General features: G+C 68.0%; 1 protein-coding gene and 1 long non-coding RNA gene across 2 annotated transcripts; both read left to right on the forward strand.

Moving 5' to 3' along the window:
- Positions 1 to 17: 17 nt before the first annotated feature.
- Positions 18 to 3,199, forward strand: LOC138423525 (uncharacterized). Its single transcript, XR_011250302.1, has 3 exons — positions 18 to 283; positions 907 to 969; positions 2,540 to 3,199. It is a non-coding gene; the product is annotated as an uncharacterized lncRNA (long non-coding RNA).
- Positions 3,200 to 4,586: 1,387 nt separating this feature from the next.
- Positions 4,587 to 8,818, forward strand: ZBTB42 (zinc finger and BTB domain containing 42). The gene is made up of 2 exons (XM_069559512.1): positions 4,587 to 4,750; positions 5,276 to 8,818. The coding sequence occupies exon 2, from the start codon at positions 5,293 to 5,295 to the stop codon at positions 6,565 to 6,567; it is 1,275 nt and encodes a 424-aa protein (XP_069415613.1). The 5' UTR covers positions 4,587 to 4,750; positions 5,276 to 5,292; the 3' UTR covers positions 6,568 to 8,818.
- Positions 8,819 to 11,140: the final 2,322 nt, after the last annotated feature.

Genomic DNA, 11,140 nt, shown 5'->3' on the forward strand with positions numbered 1-11,140 from the left:
CGCCCACATCCGCCTCCGCCGCCCGGGGCGTCCCCTCCACGGGGAGCGGGAGCGCGCGGCGGGAGTCCCTGGGGCCGGGCCGGGCCGCCTGCGGAGCCCGGCCGCTCCCGCCCCTCCCCGGGGCCTGCCTCCGGGCCGCGGCCTCCCTGGCCTCGGTTTCCCAGTTTTGTCCGGCCAGCCCGCACTTCTCGGACCAGTCCGGCCTCGACCCTGTTAACAGGGCCGGCGTGGGCTGAGCCGCCTGCTTCTGACTCCCTCCGGCGGGAGCAGGGCTGGAGTGTGGGTTAGTCTGACTTTTAGAATATGCCCCAAGCTGGGGAGCTGGTGGCTCGAGGGGCCACGGTGGGCCTAACAGACCCAGTCCAAGGCCCTTTGCCTAGCGCAGGCCCCTTGGGTGGCGGGGGGTGCATGCAGGCGGCTGGCCGGTGGGCAGCCATCTGTCTGTGGGCTGAAGGCTTGCTTGGGTCTGGCCCTGGGCTGGGCCCTCATTCCTGGTGGGGGTCTTCCAGAAGCTCCCCTCCCCAGAAGGAACACGCAGACATCTGGCAGCTACAAAAGCGAACAGGGACCTCACGTGGGGACCAAGAAGAAAGAGGGCCCAGGGCCCGGGGTGGGGGGGGGCGCGGGGGAGGGGGTCGCCATTCAGCACACCTGGCCTGGAGGGCCCCCCTGAGTCAGTACAGACACCCAGAGGGGGTGCAGGAGGGCAGTCTCCAGAAAAGGGCTGTGACGGCTTGAGGCAGACCGGGGTCCTCCCTGATGTCCCCAAGGGCCCTGGGCACTTGTAGGGCGCTGGGGGCCAGTGAAGGGGCCAGCATGGCACTGCAGACAAGCCGCCACCCCACCCCTCCCTGGGCCCTGCTGTGCACAACCTTTTCCAACAGCTGCCCCTCCCCCCACCCCCAGGCCTCCAAGTTGACGGCGATCCCTTCAAGAAAGGAAGACTTGGGGGCTCCCTTCCTGGCATTGGTGTGTATTTGGGGGGAGGAGGACATTTTTGTTCTTCCTCCAGAGTCAGAGTTTTAGCCTGGTTGGGAGGGGTGGGGTATAGACACTTCATCTGGGTCAGAGGTGGAAGCCGCTGAGCGCCCAGGACAGCGTCCGCAGCTGTCCCTCCCTCTCGGGGCTGAAAGAGAAGGACCAGGGACACTTGCTCCTCCAGGAGAGGATGAAAACCTCTGGGCCTCTGCCCTCGCCACCCCCACCCTCCCGCCCCAGCGAGCTGCCCCAGCGCTGCACCTCCACCCCCAGGCCCTCGTCTGCAGGGACCAGGGGGGAGGCCTGACCGGTCTGGGCTGCTGGGTGCCTGACAAGCACTCGCTCCCCCCAACCCTCCCCTCGGGCCCCCTCTAGGACTATCTCCCCCACCCCCGCCCACCATTCTCCCAGGAGGGCTTTCCTCCGCACCCGCGCCCCATCCTGGGCTGGCAATGCCAAGGAGAAGGCAGGGAACCCCTGGGGGCCCGAGAGGGCGCCCCCTCCTGGGCCCTGTGGTGACCTGCAGCCGTCCTCGCCATCGGAAGACAGACAGCGTCTTGGCCAGGAGTGTCTCTGTGGTGGTCAGGCCTCCTCGGCCTGGCCCGTGTCCCGGCGGTGAGCCCCACAGCCCTGCCCTGCAGCATAGCTGGGAGCCGGCCCTGCGGCTGGAGCCTCTGCGGGCAGGCCCAGCGCCCTCCTCTGGCCTCCGGAGGGTGAGCAGAGCCCCTCTCCTCTAGAACACCTCCTGCCCGCTGCCCCCCAAGCCGAATGTCGCTGCCCTGGCTGAGGCTGGGGCCGCTCAGGAGCCCCCGAGGCAGATGTTGGCCACAAAAACTGCTGCACCAGCCTCCGGGGAGGGTGGCCACCTGCCCGTCCTAGAGCTCAGGGTCCTTGCGGCCCGGTCACCTTCTGCAGCTGCCGGCCCTCGGGCAGGACTCGGGGGCCCGAGGCCCGGGCTGCCTGGTCTCTGCAGCAGCTGCAGGGCGGGGCCTTGAGGCAGCTCCCAGGCCAGATGGCTGCCTGGCTGGCCATGTCCAGCGACGTTCGGCCCCCACCGTTGCGACAGCCTCCTGCCATCCCTGTGCCTCAGGCCTCGCCAGCCACAGCGGGGACCCACAGGCCAGGCCTGCTGGCTGCCGGGTGCCCTCTCAGGTGGCCTGGGGTGGCCCCTCCCGGGCCCGAAGGAGGATGTAACTCCAGGAAGACTGGAGACCTTCGGACCAGGAAAACACAGGGGCCTCTCTCCCTGTCCCCTCCCCTGAGCGATGTCCCTCCTCCCTTAGCCACCCCTACCCAGCACACCCCCAGCCTCTCGCTGGCCACATCCCCTGCTGCCGCGTGGACCCCCTTCGTGCCCAAGACCTCTGTCTGGGCCCCAAGGAGCCCTTTGTCCCACCAGCCAGGCAGGGCAGGCCAGGACACTCTGCCCACCCCAGGGCCTTCTCTCCCGGCCTGGCTGGGGAGCTGTGTGCCTGGGCTGGGCAGGTGGGCACGTCAGAGCAGTCAGGATCAGGATGGGGGCACCGTGGGCATTGGACAGACCCCTCTGCCCTGCTTTCAGTCAAGAGACACGACTACACCCCCTGCCTGTGCCATGCCAAGTCTCAGCAGCAAAGATCCAGTGGAGAGCACGGGGTGGCAAGGCCACATGACACGGGAGCTCCTTGGAGAAGGCGGAGGCCCCAAGAGGAGATCGTGGGATTGGGGACACCTGAGTGGGAGTGATCAAGAAGACCCACTCCCAGGGGCTGCTGCTGGAGCAGAGACAGGACTGGGGAGACGTGTGTGGAACCTGAGGACTCACGAAAGGCCCCAGGGTCTTGCCGTGTGCTGGGCCCTCCAGTTAATCTCCCCCTTTTGCAGATGAGAATATTAAGGTATGGAGAGGTTAAGAGTCATGCCCAAGGTTGGAAGGGGGTAGAGGCAGGGCTCTGAGCAAGACTCCGAGAGGCAGTCCCCTCTGGGTTCACTCTGACCTGACTTGAAATCAGCTGCCCAAGCTGGGGTGGGGGCGGGGCGTGGAAGTGAAGGAAGGGGCTGGCCTCCTCAGGAAGGGGCCCCCAGGGTGCCCGGGCTCTGGGAGCCAGGGCATTCTCGCTGGCTGTGAGCACAGTGCAGGTCCAGGGTACCAAGCCAAAGACTGCTGAATTTAGGAAATAAAAATGCAAGCTGCCCGGTGAAATCTGAATTTCAGATAAACAAGTAATGGATTTTAGTATAAGAATGTGTCTTTCCTTCGCTCAGACTTGAAATCCTAACTGTGGTGGGCCCCAGGGCCTCTGCCCACCAGAGTTTAAATAGGACCCCTGGAGCCCCACCCCCACACCCCATCTCACAGCCAGGAACTCCCCCCAGGGGTCCTCGCCTCCCAAGAGCATGGGCTCCCCACCCCGTCTTGCTGCCTCTTTGCCATTGTATACCCGGCTGGCTGGGGTCCTGCCTTTGTAATGCAGCACCCCAAAACACCACCCCCACTTCTAGTCAAGGCCTGCCCACCCTCTGTCTCCCGGGGTTCTGGGCTGTACAGGTGAGAACGCAGGAGACGCTGCCAGACTTGGATCCTGGTTCAACAACTGACTGCCTGCTGTGTGGCCCTGGCGCCTTCCGAACCAAAACCAGTGTGATAATCAGAGCACCTCACTAAACCAGCGGGGCTGCTGGGACAGCTGAGCAGCGGTCCACAGCGCCTCCACCCTGCTCTGTAAAGGCAGCTGGGAAAAGACTGCCAGCCAACAGTCACCTCCCGCCCTGGGGGTCCCAGCCTCTCCAAGCTCATTGCTCTCTGCTTTTCTCAGGCTTCTTCCTTAACCCAGGACCTAGGTGTCCCTCACACCTTCGCGTGGCCTTGCTCCTGAAAGGCCAGCTCAGCCCCTTCGGGGGCGTCACCTCTCCCTGAGGACTCCCTCCTCCCCCTTCGCAGCCCGCGGCCCGGCTCTGGGCTTTCGGCGCATTTCCCTCTCTCTCCATCACCGCGATGGTCCCCTCACCCCATGACGCCTCCTGGGACCGCCACGGTCCCCAAGGCTCACAGCTCCGTGCACCTGGCTCCCATCAGAGGCCTCGCTGGGTGTGCTGAGAGGATGAGAGTGCCCAGTTTTGGAATACCAAGGCTGAGAACCCGCCCAAGCGTCTGGAAAAGGGGCCCAGCTAAATTAAATTCAATACGAGGCTTTCAAGGAAAGGGGGTGTCATCTTCTCAATATGTACAACTACCCCCGCCCCCTCCTCCATCCCAGGGCGGGCACCCCGCGAGGTGGCGGCGCGACCCGGCTGCGCCTTCGGGAGCCTGGCGCCTGCGCTGGCTGGGAGAGGAGCTGGTCCTCGGAAGGAGTCTCTTAACAGACGGGCGCAGTTGGGACCCCATGGGGGGGACCCCGAGGATGAAGCGGCAAGTATCGCGAGAGAGCCCCCTCCCCCGCCGCGTCCCGCGTCCCCTCCCACCCCAGCGCCCCAGATGGCGGCGCGCGGGGCCGGGCCGGGCGGGGCGGACGGAGAAGGGGCGGCGTGGGTGACCTCAGCGGTTCCGCCGCTCCGGGAAGTCGCCTCGGCCCGCCCCCTCCAGCCCCCGCCCCGAGTTTCGCTCTCTCCGGGGCGGGGCAAGCGGCGAGTGCTGCCGGGCCAGCCAAGTTGGAGCGCGCCCCGCCCGGCGCCCTCCCCGTCCCCGCGCCCTCCCCGCCGGGGCGCGCTGCCCGCAGCTCCGCACGCGCAGGGGCGGCACCGGGGAGGGCGCGCGGCGCGGGCCGCGGCCGGAGAGGAGCTCGGGGCGGTGGAGGTGAGCGCGAGGGGCGGGCGCCCCGCATTGCCCGCCCCGCCCGCCGGCCCGCTCCCCGCGGTCGCGCTGCCTTAAATGGGGCCCCGCGGCGGCGGCGGCGGCATCTGGCGGGCCGAGCGGCAGCTGGAGGCGGCGCGGAGGCGCGGACCAGGGGCGGCGGCGGCGGCGCGGCGACTCGGGCGTCGGGGGACGCGGCCGGCTGCCGCCCCAGAGTGAAGTTCAGGGGCGCCCGCGCGGGGAGGGGCGCCCCGGGTGGAGACGCGCGCAGGTTCGCGCGGCTCCGGCCCCCTCCGCTGGCGCCCCGGGACCCGCCCCCGCGGCGGAGCAGCTCCTGTTTACTTTCGATCGAGTTTTTCCTGCTCGGGGCAGGTGCCCAGGGAGGCTCCGGGCGGGCAGCCGCGCGCGGCGCCCCGCGCCCCTCTCCCCGCGCTGCCCGCACTCGGGAAGGGCTGGTCGGGCGGCTGGGGGGCGAGCGGCGGCCGCGGCGTCTCCAGGCGCGCTCACGGGCGTCCCGTTTGTGCCCAGGTGATGACCGCGGCGGCATGGAGTTCCCGGAGCACGGCGGGCGGCTGCTGGGCCGCCTGAGGCAGCAGCGTGAGCTGGGCTTCCTGTGCGACTGCACCGTGCTGGTGGGCGACGCGCGCTTCCCGGCCCACCGCGCCGTGCTGGCCGCGTGCAGCGTCTACTTCCATCTCTTCTACAGGGACCGGCCAGCGGGCAGCCGCGACACGGTGCGGCTCAACGGCGACATCGTCACGGCGCCTGCCTTCGGCCGTCTGCTGGACTTCATGTACGAGGGCCGCCTGGACCTGCGCAGCCTGCCCGTCGAGGACGTCCTGGCCGCCGCCAGCTACCTGCGCATGTGCGACATCGTCAGGGTCTGCAAGGGCCGGCTCCGCGAGAGGGAGCGCGCGCTGCCCCCGGAGACGCCCGCCCCTGGGGCAGGGCGCCCGGGCCGGCCCCCGGGCCCTCTGTCTGCCTGGGCCCCCGCGCCCTGTCCAGCCTCTCTGAAGGCCAGGCTCCCTCCCGCTGGACCAAAGGCCACCTGCCCCCCGCCCGCACCAGGACCTCCCCCCTGGCAGGCGTCTGGAGAGTCAGACGGGGCCCTGGACCTGTCGCTGAAGCCCGGCCCGAGGCGGCCGCCCGTCCGCCCACCCTGCGCCCTCCAGACCGCCCCCTGCCGCCAGAAGCAGCCCGGGGCCCAGCCGGTGGTGAAGGAGGAGCCAGACTCAGAGTCCGAGCGGGAGGACGGAAGCAGCAGCCCTCGGAGCGCCCACAGCCCCCTGCGGCCCCCCGGTGTTCCCGCGGCGGAGCCCCTGGCCGGGGGCTTGGGGCCGCTGCCGGTCCGCGGGGTGGGCAGGGGGGCGCCGGGGCCCGAGGCGGAGCGGGGGGAGCTGGAGGCCGCCCTGCGGCCGACCGGGCGCCTCTGCCTCTGCCCGCTGTGCGGCAAGCTGTTCCCGGGCGCCCACGTGCTACAGCCACACCTCAGCGCCCACTTCCGCGAGCGGGACGGCGGCCGCACGCGGCTCTCGCCCGACGGGGTGGCACCCACGTGCCCGCTCTGCAGGAAGACCTTCTCTTGCACGTACACGCTGAAGAGGCACGAGCGCACTCACTCGGGCGAGAAGCCCTACACGTGTGTGCAGTGCGGCAAGAGCTTCCAGTATTCGCACAACCTGAGCCGCCACGCCGTGGTGCACACACGCGAGAAGCCGCACGCCTGCCGCTGGTGCGAGCGCCGCTTCACGCAGTCAGGGGACCTCTACCGCCACGTCCGCAAGTTCCACTGTGGCCTGGTCAAGTCCCTGCTGGTGTGAAGGGCCGACGGAGGGGCCGAGGGAGTGTGAGGCCGGGAGCTCAGCAGAAGCCCCCAGGGCTGGGCCAGCCTGCAGAAGGAACCCTGCTGCCCTGGGAAAATGGCCCCAGACTTGGACGGACTGGGAGCCGCCGGGGCAGTCCTCCAGCCTTGGCCCTCCGTTCCAACTCACTCTTGTCCCTGGATCTGCCCTGACCAGACACTGAACTCCTCCGTCCAGCCTGTGAACTCCTCTCTCCAGCCTGTCCCAAGGAAGGTCCGAAGGGTCCGAAGGGCCCGGGCTCCCCAGCGAGAGGAGGCCAGCTGACCCTCCTCCCAGGCTTTCCTGACCACCCCATGAGCAGGCTCGGGGGCACCCTGTGAGCCTGGCACTGTGCTCGGTGAAGGATGCCCGCTCACAGATGCTGTCAGTGTGAGTCCCAACGGGAGCTCGGACGGAACAGACCACTCCTGGTGGGTGGCAGTGGGAACCCCTGCGGGGCGCCCCAGGCACAGTGAGCGCCAGCAGGGCCCTCAGGGCACAGCTGGTGTCCCAGGGCTGCGGCCCCAGCAGGAACCCGGGTGGCAGCAGAGCCAGCTGGGAGCAGAGGGCTGCGGAGCTCCAGGCGCTGGGGAGGGAGGCAGGCCCTCCACAGCTCTGGTTTTGCCCACACCGCAACACAGGGCGGAGAGGGGGGTTCGGAAGCATTTCTCTAGATACAGAAGGAGCCTTTGGAGGTTGCCAGATGTTGGCACGTGGTCGCTGGGCCGTGCCACTCCCCTGCCTGAGCACAGGGACCAGTATGCCTCCTGGCCGCCCCCAGGGGGCGGCCGAGCGGGGCTGGGAACGCAGCCCCCTGCCTGGAGCATTCCTGGTCAGTGGCAGGCCTGACCCTGAAGGTCATCTGTCCACCTGATGGCGGTCTCCCTGGAGCTGCTGGTCATTGCCAGAGTGCTGTAGGGGACCGAAGGCTGCAGTTTGGATCAGAGCCAGGTGGGCAGAGTTTCCTTTCCCTACGGGGCGGGGGGAGGGGAGAGTCTGGGTGAAAGCAGGCATTGCTTGGGGCGGGGTGGGGGGAAGGCATGTGGCCTCCAGGCAGCGGTCACAGGACCCCGCACGCCACTTGCGGAGGCTGATGCTCCTAAAACGCAAAAGGCTGCTGCATCTGTGCTTGGTGGAGGCACTCCGCCTCATCTGCCTGCTCCCTGGGCAGGTCTCGCTGCCGGGTCCCAGTGGGTGGGCAGAGGTGGGGCCGCCCCAGGTTCTGAAGGTGGCAGAGCCGCCCAGACTCCTGGTTTCCCCAGAGCGTGGGCTCTTTCTGCTGTGACCGGAAGTGGTGCTGAGGTCCGAGTTCAAGTTTTAAATTACTGCTCGGCTCCTGACAACACTTGATGTCGTATTTATTCGTCTGCCTGGTCTGGAGTGAGAAGACCATCAGCCTTTGCAGCAGGTGGGCAGGCGGGGGCCATCCCCCTGCAGGCCCTCAGCCCTCCCGGTGTGTGGGCAAGCTGGCCTGCAGACCGGAGAGAGAACCGGGGGAAGGGGACCCTGCTGCTGATTGTCCTGGCTCCCGGCCCTGCACCTCTCGGAGGGCTGGTGGGACTGCACTCATGGGCAATGTGCTCCATGACCGGATTTCCATGCGTGAGTGTGTGCTTGGGAGTGTGTGTGCTCGTGTGATAGGGAGAGTCTGCCTGTGTGGGCATCTGTGTCCAGCAAAGGCGGGGCCCGAGCCGGACCAGCACCCGAGCCCCCGCCCCAGCAGGCAGTGGGGAGATGAAGCCTCAGCCTTGGTTTTCCCCACGGGGTTTCCACTGGGGAAGAAATTTATTTTCCTGGGGCAGGAAGCCAGCCTGTCCTGAGTTATCAACACTGGATTCATTGTCTTCTGCAAACAGTTACTGTGAAGTTAATGTACAGAGAAGTGGTCAGTTTTATGTCTAACAACTGACACAGTTCAGATAAAAATATATATACACACACACACATATATTTAAGACACTAACCATGTGGGATTGTGTCGCAGAGGCCTGTGTAGATAGACACCTTGCTGGGGGCGCCTGCTCTGTGGGGCCCTCCTGGATGGCCCAGCCTCCCGCCCCTCTGGCGCCACTGCCTCTGGGTGGGGGTCCTCCGTGTGCCTGGAGGACAGCCCTTGGCGCTTGGCGTTTGGCGGGAGGACTTGCTGGCATGCGCCCGCCTGCTGTAACGGTCTCCCCCTGTGCACGTTGTCGTCTCAGTGACAGTGGTAATAAAGCCCACCCCAGGTGGAGATGGCCGTGATTGTTTCTGGGGACACCAGAGCCAGTGGGAGTCGGAAGTGCTGCTGGTCTTCAGGGGGACCCGGGTGTGCGGTGGGCACTCTGGGAGCCCTGTCCCAGATGCCACCTGCCGTGTCTCCTGGGCGCAGGGGGCTGCAGCAGGCTGTGTGTGGCTGAGAGACCCTCTTCCCAGATTGTTAGCTCCCCCTCACCCCCAATCCTGGGGAGCAGAGTACGGGCTGGGACCTGGTGAGGCAGCTCGTGGCCTCTCGCCTGGTGCAGGGGTGCCTCCTGAGGCCGCCAGCCCTCTGGGTCTGGGTCTTCTCCCCCTGCTCCAGAGGCAGTCCCCATCCCTGCCCCTGCTTCACCCTGTGCCTCTCGCCTCCCTCCACACCCCGTTTGTACACCCCTGCCTCCCCCTGGGTGGGACGGACCCTCACAAGAGGTAAGCAAGGCTGAGCGGGGGTCTCGTGCCCGCCACCCCCACCCCTACCCTGTGGCGCCCAGCTTGATCTCGGGACGGCTGAGTGGGACCCAGTCGGGTGAGTGGCTGGACAGGCTTGGCTGCTGGGGTTTCTAGGACCCCGAGCCAGCTCGAGCTGATGGCAGGGCTGATGGGCGGTCTGCATGGGCATTCCACAGGGGCCTGAAGCTGGTGCTTCCCTGAGCCTCTGCTGGACCCGGGGCAGGTCGCCTTATGTGTGTCCCCGGCCATAGCACCCACCAGGAAGAGCTGAGTCAGACCCAGGAGGGGAGGGGCCGGGGGGCCTCACTTGCTGAGAGGACCCCAGAGGCTGGCTGGGTGAACCGGTGCCGGGAGGACTGGTTCCTGGGCTTTCGAGGCCTTCCCAGCCTGGACCCTAAGTGCACGCGTCCTTGCTTCTGGGAGGTGGCACCTGCACCTCCCCTGCCTGGCCCAGCCTACCTCTCAAGGAGCCTTCCTCCTGGACCGGAGCCACTGTCCTGCAGGGAGGCCCTGCCCTGTTCCCATCCGGGCCCGTGACTCAGCCCGGGCCTTCTCAGAACCCAGAGGAGGCTATTGCCGTGCCAACCCAGGGAAGGGCAGGAGGGCGCTCAGAAGGTCCCGGGCGGGGGGAAGCTGACCAGGGTGGGTTTCCAGGACTCCTGCCAGCCCGGCCCTGCCCAGCTGAGCTCACACTCTGCCCCTGTGCCCGTCACTGAAGCTGCCGCCCCCACACCTTGGGGGAGCATCCAGCGCAAAGCACGTGGAGGGGTCCGGCTGGCCTGCCGTCGCAGAGCCAGTGGGTGGCAATCCCAGGTGCTCCTACAGACCTCAGCTGGGCGCTGCCCCTCCCCCTTGGCGCAGCGGCACTAGAGGCGGTGCCAAGGGCAGGACTTTGGGCCAAGAGGTCCCCACGACCACCAGCGGGGCGGCACTCAGGCCCCTCCAGGAGCGCATGGCACGGGTGCCCCAGGCTGCGGGCTGCCCTGCAGAGGTGGCAGTGAGAGGGGCCACCTGAGTGGGTGCAGACGTGCAGTGCCCAGGGCGCCCCAGGGAAGCTGCCAGCTTTGAGGCAGGGAGTGCCCAGGGCAGGTCTGGCCAGCCTCGGGCCCTCCTCCCCAGCTTCCTCTGCCCCCCGCCCTGGGCCTCGCCGCTCCCAGCGCTCATGCCCTCTGGTGAGTGAGGTCCACCTTCAGACCGTCAGGACAGACGCACAGGCTTCTGGCCCACTGGCTCCATCCCCGCCTCCCAGCCTTGGGAGGCAGGGGGCACCCGGCTGGCCAGCCTCTGCAGAGTCCCCGGCCCGACACTGCTCACCCTCTTCCAGAGCCCCGAGCCCGCCCGGCCACGGTCACTGCCATCGTCACGGAGCCGCCCCTCCACGCCCCTGCTCCACGTGCGTGGTCACCTCCACCCACCCTCGAGGCCGGGCCCCACAGGACACCCCATCGAGGCCAGTTTCCAAGCTGAGGGCCTGATGCTGAGCAGCCACGAGCTGACGAGGGCCGGAGACAGTGCAGCCCCCCAGTGGCCCGCTGTCCGTGGCTGTCCTGTGCCGCCCCCGGCCCGGCGCCTTCCTCCTCCTGCTCAGAAGAGCAGACATCTGCGCCCTCCCCACCCCGCCCGGCCACCTGGCCTCCCAGCACCTGCCCCCAGGTCCCGTCCTTCCCCGCCTCTGAGCCCTCGCAGGGGGACAGGTACTGTGGCAGACAGCTGCTGAGAGGAGCCTGGGCACAGCCAGCGGGCATGCCAGCGGCACTGCTGCTGATGACGCCAACAAGAAGGAAGACGCAGGGCTTGGCCCCAGTGCTCTCCGGAGTGGGGGAGTGCAGCCCCAGGGTGCTGGCCGTGGGGGGCAGTGCGGGGCCTG

Source organism: Ovis canadensis, chromosome 18 (assembly GCF_042477335.2).
Source record: "Ovis canadensis isolate MfBH-ARS-UI-01 breed Bighorn chromosome 18, ARS-UI_OviCan_v2, whole genome shotgun sequence".
Taxonomy (NCBI): domain Eukaryota; kingdom Metazoa; phylum Chordata; class Mammalia; order Artiodactyla; family Bovidae; genus Ovis; species Ovis canadensis.